Source organism: Miscanthus floridulus, chromosome 8 (genome assembly GCF_019320115.1).
Source record: "Miscanthus floridulus cultivar M001 chromosome 8, ASM1932011v1, whole genome shotgun sequence".
NCBI classification, from domain to species: Eukaryota; Viridiplantae; Streptophyta; class Magnoliopsida; order Poales; family Poaceae; genus Miscanthus; species Miscanthus floridulus.
The window spans coordinates 222,757,350-222,777,168 of NC_089587.1; the positions used below are offsets into that span (position 1 = coordinate 222,757,350).

Below are 19,819 nucleotides of genomic sequence, written 5' to 3' on the forward strand. Positions count from 1 at the left end.
CAGTACGCATAGGTTTCACTTTCATGCTGGCACCACCAATCAATCCTATTTGTCACTGCAACTACAGAAGATCGCTTGACGGCATTGGTGGACAAGAGTTTGGACTCCATGTTGACTGTCTGTCACCGACACCAGCCTCTCGCTCTCCTTGCAAGTTCCACCCACGTTGTACAGTCACCGGAGTCCTCGGTCACTATGCATGGGTCCTGCGGGATTTTAGGTTTGTTTGCCTTGTGCCAAAACTCAAAGATGCCAATTATTGCCGGCAGCCGACATGAACCCAGTATCCCCCATGATCTGCAAGAGCAAGACTCCAACTCTGACTCTGACCCTTGCTTGTCAGTTGTTTCGCAATGGACGCATCATGGCTCATTCGCCATACAGGCAATTTAGGGCTGCACTTTGCAGCAGTTGTGTCAAAGAAGCTTTTTAATTTTAAACGTAAAAGGTTTTCTTTCAGATGCAAGCTTGGATGAATGTGATGAAGAACACAGTCTTCAGCTTCCCAGGTTGTGAGTAGGGGTCCATGTGAGAGAATTAGACCTAGGTCCATGCAATTTTATTCCAGTGGGTGGGCCTTCGTTTCGGGCCCAAGATTTGAATTATTGGATGGGCCAAGATTTATGCGGGCCAAAATAGCAGCATCTATATCGGCGCCGTACATCCACCAACAGGGATGGGCTGGGCCTCATCATCTGCTTCCCCTCTGATTTTCCTCCAAAGAAATTCTGCTTTCCTCTGATGCCATTCACTCCAAGTATCAGCATGGAACCAACGAAAATCTCATCACGAGGCTTTTTTTTATATATATTTGAAAGGGGAAGACAACAAAGATTACTACGATTTAGGCATGTGAACCAGTAGTAACAAAGAAGATAACGAAAGTGGATGCTCATTGCCCTGTTACATGTCAGTGTGTATGGACAACCAAGCTCTGCAGACAAAACCGGAGCTTGCTTTCCATATTTCACTAGTCGATTGGCACTTCCACCTCCATCTTAAGGCCAGGATGGTCGATGATCTGAAAGAACAGCACGAAATGGTTTCAGACGTCTAGTAGTAGACCACAAAGACTATGCTGATATAGTGATATTAGAAAAGCTCATTCTGATGAGTGCTAGCGACATATAAGATGGTCACAAGGTTTCTAGATGAATGTGGCAATATGGCATTACAGTAGACATCGGAGAATATGCAAATAACCTATGATATGGATACAGCCGTGGATTTGGCTTACTAACACCTTTGTTTGTGTTTGCTTCCCCTCTTATAGGCTTAGGCCTTGTTTGGATGCGCATGTATTCATCTCAATCCATGTGTGTTGAAGTGGATTGGAATGGAACCACATGTGGATTGAAGTGAATACACATGCATCCAAACAAGGCCTTATAGTGGAAAACATGCTTTTATGTGAATTATTTCCACCTATGAATACAACACGCAATTCTCTTTGCATGTTCAGAAAAAAGAAGGTATGGATACAGAAAAGGATTTCTGTACCTGGATAAAATCTTCCAATGAGAATGCACAATCCCTTGTGTACCCTGCTTCTTCCAGTACCTTAGTTACTACTTGCTGCAAGACATAAATATGATTTGTGTCACACGATCAATTTGTGTGAAAATAAGAACAGTGGTATGATTACGGATCCTACCGCGTAGATCACGGAGTCTGTAGGGGTGAGGATGGACGGCAGCGGCTGTAGCCCTAACCCTCGTGTATCTACAGTAACGGTGGCACTGTTTACGCGTGAACAGTAGAGGCGGCTAGGGTTTCTCCCGGCTCCCTGAGGAAGCTGGAAACAATAATATGTTTCTGCTTAATCTCATAAATAGAGTCTTACAAATATTTATATGTCTCTCTAATAACGATAATTATAAAATAACCCTCTAGCAATACTATAATTGCGACAATTATATGGGCCATAGCCCTTTGATGGCCGGCTTCCCTCCTAGCCCTTAGCTGGGCTGCGACGGCTGTAGGGGATGCCGGTCATAACATTTCTCCCCGCCTGCAAAAACAGCTCATCCTCGAGCTGGAAATCGGGGTGCTCGGCGTGGAACTCCTCGAGTGACTCCCACGTTGCATCATCTGCTGACAGACCGCGCCACTTGATCAAAATCTTCCAAACACCCCGGCGCTGCTAAGCGCGCAGGGCGCGTTCCGCGCCTGGCAGGACCCGGCCATCCAAAGCCGGTGGCAAGACACCGGCGGCAGTGGGGGGATCGCCGCGGTGCTGCTTCAGGAGGCCCACATGGAAAACATCGTGGATGCGGGCGTCCTCGGGCAGCTGGAGGCGGTAGGCGACGCGACCGATGTGCTCAAGCATGCGAAACGGCCCCGCCCAGCGTGGCCCCAACTTGCGCTTGGAGCGAGGGTCGAGGGACTGCTGCGTGGTGCGGTGAAGGAGACGCAGCCAGACCCACGAGCCCACCTCGAACTCCACATCCCTGTGGTTGGCGTCGTAGTAGCGTTTGGAGAGCTACTGGGCTTGAAGGAGCCGCTGACGGACCTCAGCGAGCATCTCGTCGCGGCTGCGGAGTATGGCGTCGGCGGCCTCGGTACGAGCCGTTCCTAGCTGGTACGGCAATATGGGTGGCGGTGGTCGACCGTAGACGACCTCGAAAGGCGTGGCGCGGAGGGCGGTATGGAAAGAAGTATTGTAGCAATACTCCGCCCACGACAGCCAGTCCACCCATGCCCGAGGCCGGTCACCTGTAACACAGCGCAAATACATGGCAATCACCTTGTTGACCACCTCCGACTGGCCGTCCGTCTGAGGGTGAAAGGCGGTGCTCATACGGAGCTTGACGCCCGCCATCTGGAAAAGGTCCCGCCACACGTGACCGGTGAACACGGGGTCCCGGTCACTGACGATGGAGAGCGGAAACCCGTGGAGCCGTACAATGCCATCGAAGAAAGTACGGGCGACCGACGTGGCCGTGTAGGGGTGCCCGAGCGCGATGAAGTGCGCGTACTTAGAGAAACGGTCGACAACGGTGAGGATAACCGACTTGCCGGCGACTTTGGGCAGCCTCTCGATGAAGTCGATCGAGATGTCCGCCCAAACTTGGGAGGGCACGTCGAGGGGCTGTAGCAGTCCCGCTGGCTGCAACGCCTCCGTCTTGTTGCGCTGGCACGTGGTGCAGGAACGCACCAAGTCTCGCACCAGTGCCCTGTCCCGTGGAATGTAGAACTCGGCACGGAGGAGGTGCAGCGTCTTCTGGGTCCCCTCATGGCCGGTGGCATGAGCTAGCAGGAGGACCTGGTGACGGAGGTCCCCGTGATCCGGCACGAAGATACGAGACCCGTGGAGGAGGAGGCCGCTGTCCAGGCACCACAGCTCCGCGTGCTCCCCGGCCTGGAGCTGCTGCAGCAGCCGCTAGCCATCCGGTGCCGTGGCTGTAGCGTGCCTGATGGCGTCGAGGAGGTCAAACGAAGGCCCGGACACAGCCACCGCTGCCCCGAGTGCGTCCGGCGACGGTACAGGCGCCACCGCCTCACTGTCGCGGCGTGACAGAGCGTCCGCCATGGTGTTGAGGCGGCCCGAGCGGTACTCCACGGTGAAGTCGAAGCCGAAAAGTTTGCTAATCCATTGGTGCTGTGGGACGGTAGACAAACGTTGATCAAGCAAAAATTTGAGACTGTAGTGGTCAGTGCAAACCAGGAAGGGGCGCCCCCACAGATACGGGCGCCAGTGGCGCACAGCTTGCACCAAGCCGATGAGCTCGCGTTCGTAGGCGGCGAGCTTGAGGCGGCGAGCTGCAAATGGCCTGCTGAAGTAGGCGAGGGGTCCTGCGCCCTGGTGGAGGACGGCGCCGAACCTCGCACCCGATGCATCGCAGTCGACCACAAAAGTAGCGTCGAAATCCGGCATCTGAAGCACGGGCCCCGTCGTCAAGGCGCGCTTGAGCGCCTCGAAAGCCGTCGTTGCGTCGTCGTCCCACACGAACGCGTCTCACCGCAAGAGACGCGTGAGCGGGGCCGCGATGATGCCGAAGTCACGGATGAACTTCCTGTAGTATCTCGCCAAGCCCAAGAAGCCGCGAAGGCCCCAGGCCAAGCGAGGTAGAGGCCACGCCGCCACCGCGTCGACCTTGTCGGCGTCCATGGTGACACCACCCTCGGCGATGACATGGCCAAGATAGGTCACGGATGGCGCCCCAAACGAGCACTTGGAGTGCTTCAAGTATAGATGGTGTGCTCGCAGGGCGCTGAGAACGATGTTGATGTGCTGCAGATGCTCGGACCACGACGAGCTATAGATGAGGATATCATCGAAGAAAACGAGCACAAACCGCCGGAGGTAGGCGCGAAACACATCGTTCATCAGGGCCTGGAAGGTGGCCGGGGCATTAGAAAGCCCGAAAGGCATCACCAGAAACTCGAAGTGGCCGTGGTGAGTGCGGAACGCCGTCTTGGCGATGTCGTCGGGATGCATCCGCACCTGATGATACCCCGAGCGTAGGTCCAGCTTTGTGAAAAAGCGAGCTCCATGGAGCTCATCGAGGAGCTCATCGACCACTGGAATCGGGAACTTGTCCTTGGACGTCTTGGCGTTGAGGGCGCGGTAGTCAATGCAGAAGCGCCACGACTGGTCCGCCTTGCGCACCAGCAAGACGGGCATCGAGAAAGGTGAAGTGGCCAGCCTGATGATCCCTTGGGTGAGCATGGTCGCGCACTGCCGCTCCAGCTCGTCCTTCTGTAGCTGGGGATAGCGGTAAGGGCGCACCGCCACCGGCGTGGTGCCCGGTAGCAAGTGGATGCGGTGGTCGTACGCTCGCGCCGGCGGAAGGCCCGTGGGTTCGGTGAAGACAATGGCGTGCTGCTGGAGGAGGACGTCCAGCAGCGGCTGCCGTGGGTCAGGGGCAGCCGCGGCCAGCAGCTGTGCCGAGGGGGCTAGAGAGGGTGCAACCGCCCCGGCCACTCCCTACCAGGTGACGCGGCGGCCGTCGTGCCAAAACGACAGGGTGAGGGCCTCGCAGTCCCATAGTATGGGGCCCAAGGTGCGGATGAAGTCGAAGCCCATGATGAAGTCAAATCCGCCCAAGTTGAGGCCGACACACGTGATGGCGAAGTCCTCGTCGTAGATGTGAATGGGCACGTTGTGCGCGATGCCCTCACAAGGCATACGGTCGCCATTGGCCACCGTGATCCGCAGGCGCTCCCTGCCCGCAGGAACGAGGCCCAGGTGGCGCATGGTCTCCCCCGACATGAAGTTATGGGTGGAGCCCGTGTCGAGGAGGGCCAGGAAGCGTTCGCCCTTGATGACGACGGGCAGCAGCATGGAGTTGGCGGCCCGAATACCTGCAACAGCCTAGAGGGAGACCACAAGGGCGTTAGCGGCAGCCATCTCCGGGCCGGCTAACTCGCTGGAAGGGGTGTCCTCAGTTGCCTCCACGGGAGTCTCCACGCTGTAGTCGTCGACCTCCAGGTAAAAGAGGCGCTTGCACACGTGCCCGCGTACGTAAGGCTCGTCATAGTTGAAGCACAGCCCCTGGCGATGGCGCTCCTGCTGTTCGGCCGGAGAGAGCCGACGAAAAGTGGGCGCCGCCGGGGTCGGTGTAGGAGCGGCGGCCATAGGTGGAGGACCGCTTGGCGTCCACTGCTACGGAGTCCAGGTTGACCGCAGGGGCGGCCGGGCGCCACGAGGCTGCGGGGTAGGTGGAGATACGCAATCCTCGAACGCTCGTGCCAAGTACATGGCGGTTTGGAGGTCGGGCGGTGCGCGGAGCTGAACCTGCTTGCGGAGCTGGTCCGGCAGCCCGCCAACGTACAACTCTGCCTTTTGGCGAGCGGAGAGGTTGCGGGCGTGGCACAGGATGGCATTGTAGCGCTCCGAGTAATCCTGCATGGAAGAATCAAAAGGAAGGTGGGCAAGCTCCACCAACCGTGTGCCCAGAACAGGGGGCCCAAAGCGGAGCGAACATAACTCGCGGAAGCGCTCCTAAGGGGGCATGCCCTCGTCCTACTCCAGGGCGTAGTACCATGTCTGGGCAGCACCCCAAAGATGGTAGGACGCGAGCCATGTGCGCGTGGATGCTAGCGTCTGCTGACCGCGGAAGAACTGCTCGCACTGGTTCAACCAATTCAGGGGGTCTGCCGAGCCGTCGTACGTAGGAAACTCCAATTTGTAGAATTTGGGCCCCGCCTGGGCGCCCGCGAGGGCAGCACCAAGGCTCGGGTCAAGGCCCCCCTGCTGCTGGCCACCCGAGGAAGAGGGCGCCCCGAAGAACAGCGAGCCGTCCACCCCCCAGAGAGAGGACCGCCGACGGAAGGTAGGGTTGGAACCGCTGTTGTCGCGATCATCGTGGAGGGTGATGGGGTTGTCGACGTGGCTATCGAGTAGAGCGGAGCAGACGCCGTCACGGGCGGCTGCAGCCAAGCAGGCAGTGGTGACGGCGAGGCCGGCCATTGCAACAGATGGAGCGAAACTCCGGCCCCCGTCGACGGTATGCCGTAGGGGTAGGAAGTCGCTGGCGCAGTGGGGATTGGTGCCGTGGGCACCGGCGGTGGAGGCAGTGGTGGTGCAGGAAACGGCGGCGATGGAGGCGCCTGGAGCAGGCCGGCCCACACCGTCTGCATGGAGACCACCGCGTTGGCGATCAGATCAACCTTGGCCCCTAGCGATTCCAACGTCAGGGGCTGGGCAGAGGCGTTGGACGCCTCCGACAACTCCGACGACGCAGCGGTCGGCGGCGAAGTGGTCACCGGGATGGAGGAACTCGGAGGAGCAGTCGTCATCGAACCAAGCACTGCTGATACCAGGTTGGTATGATTACGGATCCTACCACGTAGATCACGGAGTCTGTAGGGGTGAGAGGGAGGTGGAGCAGGCTGGGAACCTCGCTGCCGGCGGCTGGACGCCATGGTGGAGGATGGGCGGCAGCGACTGTAGCCCTAACCCTTGCGTAGATACAGTAACGGCGGCACTGTTCACACGTGAACAGTAGAGGCGGCTAGGGTTTCACCCGGCTAGGGTTTCTCCCGGCTCCCTGAGGAAGCTAGAAACAATAATATGTTTCTGCTTAATCTCACAAATAGAGTCTTACAAATATTTATATGTCTCTCTAATAGCGATAATTATAAAATAACCCTCTAGCAATACTATAATTGCGACAATTATATGGGCCATAGCCCTTTGATGGCCGGCTTCCCTCCTAGCACTTAGCTGGGCTGCGACGGCTGTAGGGGATGCCGGTCATAACAAACAGAGATAGTGTGCTTGTGTCCAAATTTTGAGGTGGGAAATTGTAAGCATTTCACTAGCTCCAGAAACCAGTAAATCATCTCTGAACACTAGCCACCTTTGAAGAAAAATATAAAAGCTATTAACATATACAACTGTTGACACCGTTTTTTGCACGTGTTAAAATGATCAGAGTGGACTAATCGGCAAGGGGAAAGTTACTGTATACTTTGATAGCCGATGAAAGCCAGCTTGTAAAGATGGTTGCCGATAGCTGGTGATGCCGATGAAGGGAGGCTTGAAGACTACTGCTGATGAAACAGGGGGTATGCCGATGGGAAGGAGGACGGTGAGATCTCCATCGTAATTGAGGCGGACAGGGAAATAGATAGGAGTTGATTTCCTTTTCTATATTTGTTAGAGTATGATTCATGTAAGAGTCACGTGTTTCTTTAGATATGGGCTTGGTGTCCTAGTTGTGTTTGGTTGTGTCTCTTTAGATCAGGGTATAAATATGGAGTGAGGGGCAATGTAATTAGAGATATCAATCAATATCAAAACTAATTTTTACTCCCATTTGCATCTACTTACTTTTCGGCGACTTCGTCAATTTGCATTATTTTCTCTTTACGAGTTCTCATTGATTCGTCGAGCTGCATCGCTTCAGTGCGACCTTCGGCGATCCTCGAGTTCCGCGTGAGTACCTCTTGGCCGTGACTTCTGGGCGTATCGCTGTTGTCAGGACCAAAGTGCTCGTATCTTCATCCTTGTCGATTAACAGGTCAAATCGACTGGCACGCCTTGGATATCGATTCGGATATTAGCTCTTTGTGTTTGCAGATCCACTTTTGCATCAACACATCTTTTGGCACGCTTAGCCGATGAAAGCCAGCTTGTAAAGATGGTTGCCGATAGCTGGTGATGCCGATGAAGGGAGGCTTGAAGACTACTGCTGATGAAACAGGGGGTATGCCGATGGGAAGGAGGACGGTGAGATCTCCATCGTAATTGAGGCGGACAAGGAAATAGATAGGAGTTGATTTCATTTTCTATATTTGTTAGAGTATGATTCATGTAAGAGTCACGTGTTTCCTTAGATATGGGCTTGGTGTCCTAGTTGTGTTTGGTTGTGTCTCTTTAGATCAGGGTATAAATATGGAGTGAGGGGCAATGTAATTAGAGATATCAATCAATATCAAAACCAATTTTTACTCCCATTTGCATCTACTTACTTTTCGGCGACTTCATCAATTTGCATTATTTTCTCTTTACGAGTTCTCATTGATTTGTCGAGCTGCATCGCTTCAGTGCGACCTTCGGCGATCCTTGAGTTCCGCGTGAGTACCTCTTGGCCGTAACTTCCGGGCATATCGCTGTTGTCAGGACCAAAGTGCTCGTATCTTCATCCTTGTCGATTAACAGGTCAAATCGACTGACACGCCTCGGATATCGATTCGGATATTAGCCCTTTGTGTTTGCAGATCCACTTTTGCATCAACACATCCCTCCTGTTTCATCAGCAATAGTCTTCAAGTCTTCCCTCATCAGCATACTCCTTGTTTCATCGGCAGTAGTCCTCAAGTCTTTCTTCATCGGCATACTCCCTGTTTCATCCTTTAAAATATTTAAAACAATCTTCAAGAATAGTCGGCCAATAGTATCCATTCCTTCTGATCATCCACTTCATCTTAAAAGCCGATTGATGCGCACCACACACTCCTTCATGAATTTCACCTATCAAAGTTTTCGATTCATCACTGCCAACACATCTGAGTAAAACTCCATCTATAGTTCGATAATATAATTCATCATCGAGGAGCACATACTTAGTAGCTTGGAACCTTATACGTCTCTCAACCTTTCTATATGGATCCTTTAAATAATCGACAACCTCCTTCCTCCAGTCATCAGTATCAACTGCCGATGTTAGCACCTCCTGAATAGGCTGATACCCTGAAGCATGCTGAGCTAGTCAATTAGCTTCCTCATTATGCAACCGAGAGATATGTTCAAGATGAAAATCTCTAAATCCTTTCACCAATTGCAAACATCTTTCATAATACGAAATCAAAGCTTCACTTCGGCATTTATAAATTCCAGCCAGTTGATTTATAACTAGCATAGAATCACCAAAGATTTCAACAGCATCGGCACGTATCTCCTTCAGTAATTCTAACCCTTTTATCAAGGCTTGGTATTCAGCCTGATTATTTGTCGATGTAGCAACAATCGACAATGAAAACTCATATTTCCTTCCTTGAGGTGAAATCAACACAATGCCGATACCTGCCCCTTCACCGCATGTGGAATCATCGAAGAAAAATGTCCAAGGGGCAATCTCCAGAGAGTCCACTGTATTACAATGCTGAGTAACAAAATCAGCCATAACTTGCCCCTTAACTGCCTTGGTCGATTCGTAACGTAGTTCAAATTCTGATAATGCTAAAATCCACTTGCCGATTCTACCACTTAATATCGGCATTGACAGCATGTACTTGACTACGTCGTCTTTGCATATGACCGTACATTCGGCAGATAACAAATAATGTCTCAATTTGACACAAGAAAAGTATAAACATAGACATAATTTTTCGACGGCCGAATACCTTATCTCAGCATCCACTAATCTTCTGCTCAGATAATAAATAACACGTTCTTTCCCTTCAAATTCTTGAATAAGAGCTGAACCAATAACAGTATCATCAGCTGACAAATACAACCTGAAAGGCTTCCCGTGTTGAGGTGGAACTAGCACTGGAGGATTTGTTAAATATTTCTTAATTTCATCGAGGGCTAACTGCTGCTCAGCTCCCCATACAAATTCCTGATCGACCTTCAATTTAAGTAATGGACTGAAAGCCTTGATCTTACCCGACAGATTAGATATGAATCTTCTAATGAAATTAATCTTACCGATCAAAGATTACAATTCAGTCTTATTGGCAGGAGCAACCACCTTGTTAATTGCATCAATAGACTTTCTACTGATTTTGATGCCTCGCTGATGCACCATAAAACCCAAGAATTGACCTGCCGATACACCAAATGCACATTTATTAGGATTCATCTTCAATCCATGCTTCCTTGTACACTCCAGTATCTTTCATAGATCGGCTAGATGTTTTGTGATATCTTTAGACTTAATCACCACATTATCAATGTAGATCTCCACTAATGTGCCGATGTATTCATGAAAAATAAAGTTCATAGCTCTCTGATAAATAGCACCGGCATTTTTCAAGCCAAACGTCATGACTACCCACTCAAACAACCCAACATGACCTGGACATCTGAAAGCGGTCTTGGGAATATCTTCTTCAGCCATGAATATTTGATTGTAGCCTGCATTACCATCCATAAAGCTAATAATTTGATGTCCGGCTGCAGCATCAATCAATAAATCAGCAATCGGCATTGGATAGCCATCCATCGGTGTGTCTTTGTTGAGATTCCTGAAATCAATATAAACACGAAGTTTTCCATTTTTCTTATAAACAGGAACCACATTAGAGATCCACTCTGCATATCAACACTGTCGAATAAACTTTGCCTCAATTAATTTAGTTATTTCGGCCTCAATATCAGGAAGTATATTAGGGTTGCATCGGCGCGCTGGCTGCTGATGTGGCCGAAATCCAGATTTGATAGGTAACCGATGTTCAACTACCGATCGGTCTAATCCAGGCATCTTAGTATAATTCCAAGCAAAACAATCTTTATACTCCTTTAACACATCAATTATTTGCTGCTTACACTTGGAATCTAACTTAGCACTAATAAAAGTAGGTCTTGGCCTATCGCCATCACCGATATCTACTTCTACTAAATCATCTGCCGATGTGAACCCTTGACCTAATTTTCTATCATCGGCAAACCTATCTATTAAAATTCTTCTTCAGAACCGACTGCTTGGATCGGTGGAATTTCATAATCAGCAACTCTAAGGAACTCTTTTTTCCAAGCTTCTCCTGATATGCATTTAGTTCGCTCATAAGTATCTGATTCTGCCGATGCGATGATATAAGAAGAATCACCAGGGACATCCTCAATCTTATCCCCAATCCACTGTACGAGGCATTGATGCATTGTAGAAGGAACACAACAATTAGCATGAATCCAATCCCTCCCTAGAAGCAGATTATATGCACCCTTGCCGTTAATAACAAAGAACATCGTCGGCAAGGTTTTGCTGCCGATGGTCAATTCAACGCATACTGCCCCTTTAGCCGGTGACACATTGCCTTCAAAATCTTTCAGCATCATATCGGTTTTGGTCAAGTCTTGATCTCCCTTACCAAGTTTCCGATACATCACATAAGGCATAATATTAATCGCAGCCCCTCCATCAATAAGTACCTTAGACACAGGCTGCCCATCAACTCATCTGTACAATCCCCTGATTATCGTGCGAACAGTTACCATATCCATCTGAACCACTTCGACCTACATGCGCGCGGCATAGAGATAAGTCCAAAATACCCCTACTCCAAGCGGCTTATAAATAGATTTCTCCGGAACACTCGTCTTCTACCCTCAGACTCCAATCTTTGACATTTTCTCTTTCCGGCGGTGGCTCCGACGAACCACTGCACGACCTCAACCAACAAGAACCCTTCTCCAGCGTTACCTCAAGTCTCCGGCTCGTGCCCTCATCTTCCTCAAGATAATGGCAATCAACTTCGACGTCCCCGCGGTTCGCTCCACTTCCATTACCTTTACTTTGATTCCCCTAGTTTTTGCAAATCCATACAGTTGGTGATTTTTCCTTTCTTTTGTTCTCCGGATCCTTCAAACTTAGGAACTGCGCAACAAATTAGTTATTCCAACCGATGAGCCGCATGTCCAATGCCTAGGACCAATGGGCAACCCAGATCCAACCGATCTAATTAATGCAGAGGTTAATAGAATCCCCTTTAGAGCCCAAAATTTCTCTCTGAATTTATGGAAAGACACATTCCGATCTTGGCCCAAAACCACCAAAGGGTGGAAAGATTGGTACTTGAGGGTTAATAGATTGATGCAAGTATATTGGGCAGAACGGAAGTTAGACCAATGCATTAGGTTATCTATTGCCGATATGCAGAAGAATGAATCGATGATGATTGCAGCTGCTTACTTCTGGTCAGACACAACAAACACTTTTATGTTTGGACATGGCCCAGCTACTCCTACACTTGCCGATGTCCACATGCTCACTGGCTTGGATATCTCAACTGCCGATGAAGGCTCCATTTATGGTAGAAAATCTGAATATAGGGTGAATACCCGCAACATCGGCGGTTGGACGGGATACATTTAAGAATACCAGAAGACTGGGACACTTAACCAGAGGGAATATGCCACATTCTTGAATATGTGGTTAGAAAAATTTATCTTCTGTGGTCGATCAGTAGGACCAACCAACGCCTTCCTCCCCGCAGCTAAACTTTTAGCTAATGGTGTAAGGTTTCCTCTTGGCCGATACCTTCTGAGCTCCACTTATCATCTTCTTCATCAAGTGTCTCAGAAACTTCTGCTTGGCGAACCTATCGGCAACCTAGGAGGCCCGTGATGGTTTATCAACATGTGGCTGAATGCCCATATGCACAAACGTTTGCAATGGGACTTTTTTGCCCAACAATTCCCACGAGAAATTGCTGAAGACCATGTGCTTGGGGATGATGAATCGGCAACACGCTCACCCCTCAATTTTGGTGAAGCCATAATTGTCCTTCCTGGAACAGAGGCCAATGAAGACCAGATCGGCAGATTCTTCCAAAACTTCTACAATGGTCTTTCTCGTGATCATAGGGCCTGGGTACCTTATATTGACGAGGAAAACAGATTTCCCCTTCTTTTCAACTTTGCCGATGACACCCTGAATCAGGATAAGGAACTCATGATGGCCATCATTACTCACAGGGCAATTCCAGTAAATACATTTGGTAGCGGGAAAAACACCAACATTTCATATGAATTTTACAACCCATCGGTAGTATCCCGTCAATTGGCTTTTGGGCAACTGCCAATCAAACTTTGCTTTGCCGATGTGATCAAACCCAGGGAAACAATCACCTGTGGAACAGATTGGAACAAGGTAGTACAACTCTCCCCCGATGCTGATACCACAGATGTTGATATATCCACCTAGACGCCAGTATCCTTCATCACCGAGTCATACAAGCAATGGTGGCGAGAGTGGAAGGAACAGCTGTTTGCAACTTCTGCTCACACATATCGGCACATGATCGACCCTGAATATGCCATCCCTGACGACACAGTAAGTTTCTTTTAACTCCTTTTTGCTTTTTCCCTACATATGTCAGTAACTGGCTCTCTTATGATAGGTTAACAACCCAGCACCATCGGTGAGTAAAAGTGGGAAAACCCTTCGATCTTTAGCCTGTTTCCCCGATATCACCGATCGGCTACAACGCCCCCACCTTAACTGCTTTGACCCACCAGAAGATCCGTACCAAGACCATCACCTCTAAGTCCAAATTGGCTATAGCTAGGGCCACTCCATCGGCTGCTGCTACAACCTTGGTCAAAGCATTCAAGGTAACAACCTTGTTTATTTCTACTTATACCGATTACAAACTGTATTAACATTAATCATCAGGGGGTAAGAGCTGCCACTGGATCATCATCGGCAATTCCTCCGATATCAAGCACCACTTCTTTTGATAAACCTTCAGAGGCATTCTCTTGACTTCTCATTTTATCCGTTAAATATCATACCTTACACTTGTTTTGCAGCAACAATTGGGTACATCAGCAAGCATACCAGACGTCCAAGCTTCACAACCAACAAGTGCCGATGCCCCCCAGCCAATCGTTGCCGATGCCCAAGCAAAGCGCAAAGCTTTAACAGATGCCGAGACACAGCCAAAACGACAAAGGTCCATGCTGATCCCTACATCTGCCCCAATGTCATCGGTCATCATACCTCAAGAGCCAACCACTGATGAAGTCACAGAGGACATCCCATCGGCAAGCTCAGCCGATCCCTCATACGGCACACTCCAGGTTGTTTCTTCCAGTCAAGCACAGGAAATTGCCTTGAAACAGGTAAACCGATTAACCTAGCTGATTTACAATATTCATACTTATCCTTAACCGACCTCCTTTTCTTTCTCTCAGGAACAAGACTCCCCAAACAGCCTATTCTCCTTCGCTATTGACATCTCTGACAATGATGGAGAGGAAACAAGTTCTTCCCTTGTACTGGGAACAATATCGGCAGAAACTAAGTCCAGGTTAGAAGCTCTCCTGAACTTGCTACAGCAGGATACCGCCCAACTGGTAGATGACTCGGACCCCACAAAGGCAATTTTCAAAATAATCCGTGGCCAGGTCCCTGCCGATGTTGAAGAAGTACTCTTCCCAGCAGCCCATTTAGAGAGTCGCCAACTACAATATCAACGGGCTGCTCAACGTATTGTCGATAGAGCAGCTCAGGCTCAACTCAAAGAAGAGATGCTACAACTGAAACAAATTGCCGATGAGAAGCACAAGGGCATCGGCAACTTGCAGACTTCGGGTGCTAAACTTAAGCAGAAAATCTTAGATTTATCAGCAAGGAAGATGGCTCTATTGGCTAAATTGAAGGAAATCGATGCAGCCTTAACTCATGCTCAACAAGAAGAAAGCCAGCTACCCAATACCATCAAAACCCTTCAGCAAGAAAGAGATATCCAAGCTCGCAAAGCTTTGGCCATGAAGAAAAAACTCAAGCCTGTGGAGGGTAGTGCCGATGACGATATCAAAGAAATGGAGGAAACTGAGCAGATTCGCCTGCGTGCGATATTAGCTATCCAATCCTTGTTGAACTTGTAATCTTGTTTATTGTATCGGCACTTTATGAGACATTGACATCCTTGCATAATTCTAGCTGATAGGACTGTTATCGGCACTTATACTTTTATGCATCCATCCAGATACTAGGGTAATATTTCTTTAAATATTTTCTATTTAATGCTCTAGGAAACACAACCCCTTTGAGGGTTTCTAGAATATATGCGTTACCAGGAACAGACTGATTTATCCGATATGGACCTTCCCAATTAGGAGACCACTTTCCAAACTTTAAATTTTTAGTCCCAATCGGTAAAACCAATTTCTAGACCAGATCTCCATCGGCAAACTCCTTTATCTTCACCTTCTTGTCATACCATCTGGCTACTCTTTTCTTATTTTCTTCGATGCTAACTAAAGCCCTTAACCGATGATCCGCCACATCTTCCAACTCATCCTTCATAAGAGTATTATAATCATCGGCTGTCAGCTGATCTTGAGAACGTATTCGCCTAGAGCCAACTTTAATTTCCCAAGGCAATACTACATCGTGTCCATATACTAACTGATAAGGCGTTACTTTGGTTGCACCATGACATGACATCCGATATGACCACAAGGCTTCATTTAATACTGTATGCCACCTCCTAGGATTTTCTTCAATTTTGCGCTTAATGAGTTTGATGATCCATTTGTTAGAAGCCTCAGCTTGACCATTAGCTTGAGCATAATATGGAGAAGAATTTAAAACTTTAATTCCCATACCTACAGCAAACTCATCAAATTCTCCTGATGTAAACATAGTGCCCTGATCGGTAGTGATAGTCTGAGGAATACCAAATCGGTAAACAATATGTTCTTTCACAAAATCAATCATATTAACCGATGTCACCTTTTTCAAAGGAATTGCCTCAACCCATTTTGTGAAATAATCGGTAGCAATCAGAATAAATTTATGTCCCTTACTCGATAGCGGATAAATCTGACCAATGAGATCAATAGCCCATCCCCGAAACGGCCACGGTTTGATTATAGGGTTCATAGCCGATGCAGGCGCTCTTTGAATATTACCAAACTTTTGACATCCCTGACATCCTTTAAAATATTTAAAACAATCTTCAAGAATAGTCGGCCAATAGTATCCATTCCTTCTGATCATCCACTTCATCTTGAAAGCCGATCGATGCGCACCACACACTCCTTCATGAATTTCACCCATCAAAGTTTTCGATTCATCACTGCCAACACATCTGAGTAAAACTCCATCTATAGTTCGATAATATAATTTTACTCTCATTTGCATCTACTTACTTTTCGGCAACTTCATCAATTTGCATTATTTTCTCTTTACGAGTTCCCATTGATTCGTCGAGCTGCATCGCTTCAGTGCGACCTTCGGCGATCCTCGAGTTCCGCGTGAGTACCTCCTGGCCGTGACTTCTGGGCATATCGCTGTTGTCAGGACTAAAGTGCTCGTATCTTCATCCTTGTCGATTAACAGGTCAAATCGACTGGCACGCCTTGGATATCGATTCGGGTATTAGCCCTTTGTGTTTGCAGATCCACTTTTGCATCAACAACAACATAATTTCTTGAAACCATGTCATATTAACATAACGAGGCCATTGAAGCTGTACTGCTTCTGAACAGAAATTGGATAACAATGGTGAAATAACTTTGTTTATTTACAAATGGTAGGAGATAATTTCTCTCAAAAAAAATGGTAGGAGATAACAATTGTTGCAGGCTACGAATAGATTTTGATCTCTTAGGTATACAATATGAAAAAGTAATAGATTGTAGAAACCAGAATAAATTTCCTTTTTTCTAAAAAAGAACAAATATATTTTGATTTCTTAGGTGCACAATATGAATTCCTAAACTATTATGTAGATGTATCTCTATCTCAAATTCTTTGCAAATTACATCTTTACACAAAACACAGAAATGGACTGTAGATCATGCTGCTACACACTTTTCTGCCCTGAAGAAACCTACAATCTTGTTTCAGGCCGTTTAAAAAAAAAATCTTGTTTCAGGTTTCAGAATTTCCCTCCAGTTTAAAACAAACGATGCCCATTTGACAGGTCACTAGTTGAAGGATAACAGTTAGTTGAAGAGAAAAAGAGTAAAATGGTGATGCCACAAATCCAAAAAAAAAAGAGTGACACGAAAAAGGAAAACCTTCCCAACGAGATACAAAAATTTATGAAATAATAGATGAGCACCTCTCTTTGTTCCTCAGACATGAATGACCCTGTTAGGTCCCGTAAAACCTCTAGCAGATCCTTGAAGGTTATTTTTCCCTTGCCATCAATGTCATAAACCTTGAATATCACTGCTTCACCAAACACAAAACATAAAAGAAAAAATTGAGAAAGTGAGTGATCCTGGGGACTGAGGACATGATCATTCATCACCTATTTGCTTTTAAGATCAAGTAGGAAGGAAATGAAATACAAAAATGGCAGTTAGGTATTACACTCGATCTTCTGCCGAAGACTGGCCTTTGCACTGAAAGTAGAAAGAAAAGCAACAAAATCCTTGAAGTTCAATCCATCAACCATTCGGAGCAACCTCTGAAGAAAACAAAAAAAGAGATACTCAAAATCATCACTTCAATGCAAGGCAGAGCTCGTGCCACTTTCTTTCAAAAAATGATACTCAAAATCATCACTCCAGAGCAATACGTTGGTCGAATCAACTGAAGCAGGACAGTGTTTGCCCTGGCAGACCTTTGTCATGTAACTTATGATATCCAGAGATACTACTATGATTGAGCTCAAGCTATTGGCTTCTTGTTGGAGGTGACTTCTTTACATGACGCACTACTCGATCTGAGTGTGTGGCTCAGGCTGCTACAAAAAAAATTGAGTTAAGGTCAGGTCAGGCCGTTAGGGTTTATGCCTAGTGTTCTAGCTGTGTATGTGTATCCTATTGGTCAAGTTGTTCTGGTAAGCACAACTGAGGCTGTTCTTCAGCAAGGCAGCAGATACAGAGGAACCCAACCAAACTTGCCCAGACAGTGCGGTTGATGTGGTCATGTGGATTAGGCCATGTTTGGGAGTGTTTCTAGCAGCTTTTGCTTCCTCAGAAAGCTCAAAAAGCCAGAAGCTCCCCAAACAGGGTTGTTTCTTCAAGCGAAAGAGAACCAAAAGCTACACTTCGTACTAAAAGTAGTGAAGCTCACTCAGAGTAGCTTCTCGAGTTTCCCGAGGATGCTTCTCCAAGAGATGCTTTTGGAAAAGCTACAAGTCCCCTAAACATGAACTTAAGCTATAATTAAAGTGACTAGCAGCTGGTTAGATGTCTTCTTTAAGTTCCTTTTTTTTTGTTTCTGATTCACGAGGACTGAATGGCTTATATTCAGTAGTATTAGAGAGTGTTGTAAATTGGCAGCTCTCGGAGGGCAGATATGCAAACAAAAACCAAAAGGAGGAAAGTACAATAATCTGTAGCAACAGCACCAATCCAACAACAGTAGTACTGCAAGACCAAGATCAGCATAACTGGCAACGTAGTACAGCACAAGTAAAGAAATTGCCAATGAAATGAAAAGAATGAGACAGAAAAAATCAATATATATCTTCTCAGACTGAAAAAAAAAGCAAACCACTGGAAACTTATCATGAACCAGAGGAAGTGGGTGGTGGCACCTTGGAGAGCGGGTTGAGGGAGAACTCGGGGATGGAGAGGAACTCGTCCTCGGAGACGAAGCCCTTGGCGCTGCGGTCGAGCTGGCAGAAGCGCTCGTACAGCGACACGATCTCCTGCTGCGAGACTGCTCGAGAATCAAATAAAAAGCACCAATTATTATCACAAAAAACAAACATTGGAGTTGGAACCGTCGTGAGATATGTATGGATATATAGTACGTATCTTTTTTATGAATGGATGATTGAGATACAGAGAGAGAAGAAACTAAATTGGGAGGGAGAGAGAGAGGGCGAAGGATCGGATCGTGTGGCCCATGGGGCGAGCGGCGCCTACAGAGGTAGTTGCAGTGCTCCTGCACCTCCTCGATGTCGTACTGGGTCAGCATGGACGACGCGTTCCCCATAGCTTCCCTTCCTTCCCCTACGATCCACCAGTTGCCGCCGCCGCCTATTGAGTTTGCAGAACCGAAGAGCGCGGCGGTGAAATTGGCGGGCGGTGGCCTCGTGCGGATGGAAGAAGGGAAAGGGACGCGATGGCACGAGACACCGCCAGCTTGCCAAGTATCATCGGGCTCGGGCAGTCGGGCGCATATTCTCGTGCCAGAATTCCGGTTGCCGGCGACACCGAGGGCAGGCTTGTCTTATTTCTCTCACAATAAAACAGTGAACAGGCGCTGTCTGCCTGCCACCGTGACTATACTTGGCCATGCAGCCCGAGGTACGACGGCACGACACGAAGTCCGCTTTTTTAGCCCGACACGAGCACGGCATGGCCCGGTGACATGCGGGCCCGGGCTGGCCCGAGGCAGTAGGCCGTGCCTGGGCCGCTGCTCAGGCCCGTGGGCTGGCACGGCACGGCCTGAGTCAGCCGGCCCGGCCACCCCCTCCCCCTCCTCACTCCTCCACTGACTCCCCACGGCCCAGCTGTCCGGCCCACCATCCCCGCGGCCCAGTTGGCCTCCCCCCTCCTCATATATAAGTGGAACCGCACCCGCACGCCACGGCCGCGGCGGCTCTCCCCCGCGCAGCGTCGTAGCCCCATCCCACCCCCGAACCCTAACTCCCTCCACTCTTCCCCCAGCCTCCGAGCCTCCCAGCGCTCTCATCCAGCGGCGGCGCACGTGGGAGCCACGCGGGCTACTCCGGTGACTCTACTGCGCCGTTCGTGGCCCAGCTGCTCGCGCTTCCTCCCCTTCCC

General features: G+C 48.6%; 1 protein-coding gene across 5 annotated transcripts; it reads right to left on the reverse strand.

Annotated features, from left to right (window-relative positions):
- Positions 1–823: 823 nt before the first annotated feature.
- Positions 824–19,254, reverse strand: LOC136478281 (uncharacterized). 5 transcript variants are annotated; one of them, XM_066476650.1, is made up of 8 exons: positions 18,981–19,254; positions 18,622–18,746; positions 17,656–17,820; positions 17,448–17,544; positions 17,194–17,303; positions 1,655–1,795; positions 1,501–1,575; positions 824–1,021 (listed from the first exon to the last, which is right to left on the reverse strand). In XM_066476650.1, exons 3-8 carry the CDS (start codon positions 17,707–17,709, stop codon positions 971–973), a joined length of 528 nt encoding a protein of 175 aa, XP_066332747.1. In that variant the 5' UTR covers positions 17,710–17,820; positions 18,622–18,746; positions 18,981–19,254; the 3' UTR covers positions 824–970. The 5 variants fall into 5 exon arrangements, with proteins under 5 accessions (XP_066332747.1, XP_066332745.1, XP_066332743.1 ...); XM_066476648.1 differs by having other exon boundaries at positions 17,656–17,823; XM_066476646.1 differs by lacking the exon at positions 17,656–17,820 and having other exon boundaries at positions 18,956–19,254.
- Between the last annotated feature and the right edge of the window lie 565 nt (positions 19,255–19,819).

Bases quoted from the DNA above. Each gene is read 5' to 3' on its own strand.
- LOC136478281 (XM_066476646.1), bottom strand. From the start codon at position 19,025: ATGGGGAACGCGTCGTCCATGCTGACCCAGTACGACATCGAGGAGGTG. The intron at 17,545-18,621 runs GTGCCACCACCC...TGTTTTCTTCAG, and splicing joins CCCTCAACCCGCTCTCCAAG to AGGTTGCTCCGAATGGTTGA. The intron at 17,304-17,447 runs GTAATACCTAAC...TTGGTGAAGCAG, and splicing joins TCTTCGGCAGAAGATCGAGT to TGATATTCAAGGTTTATGAC.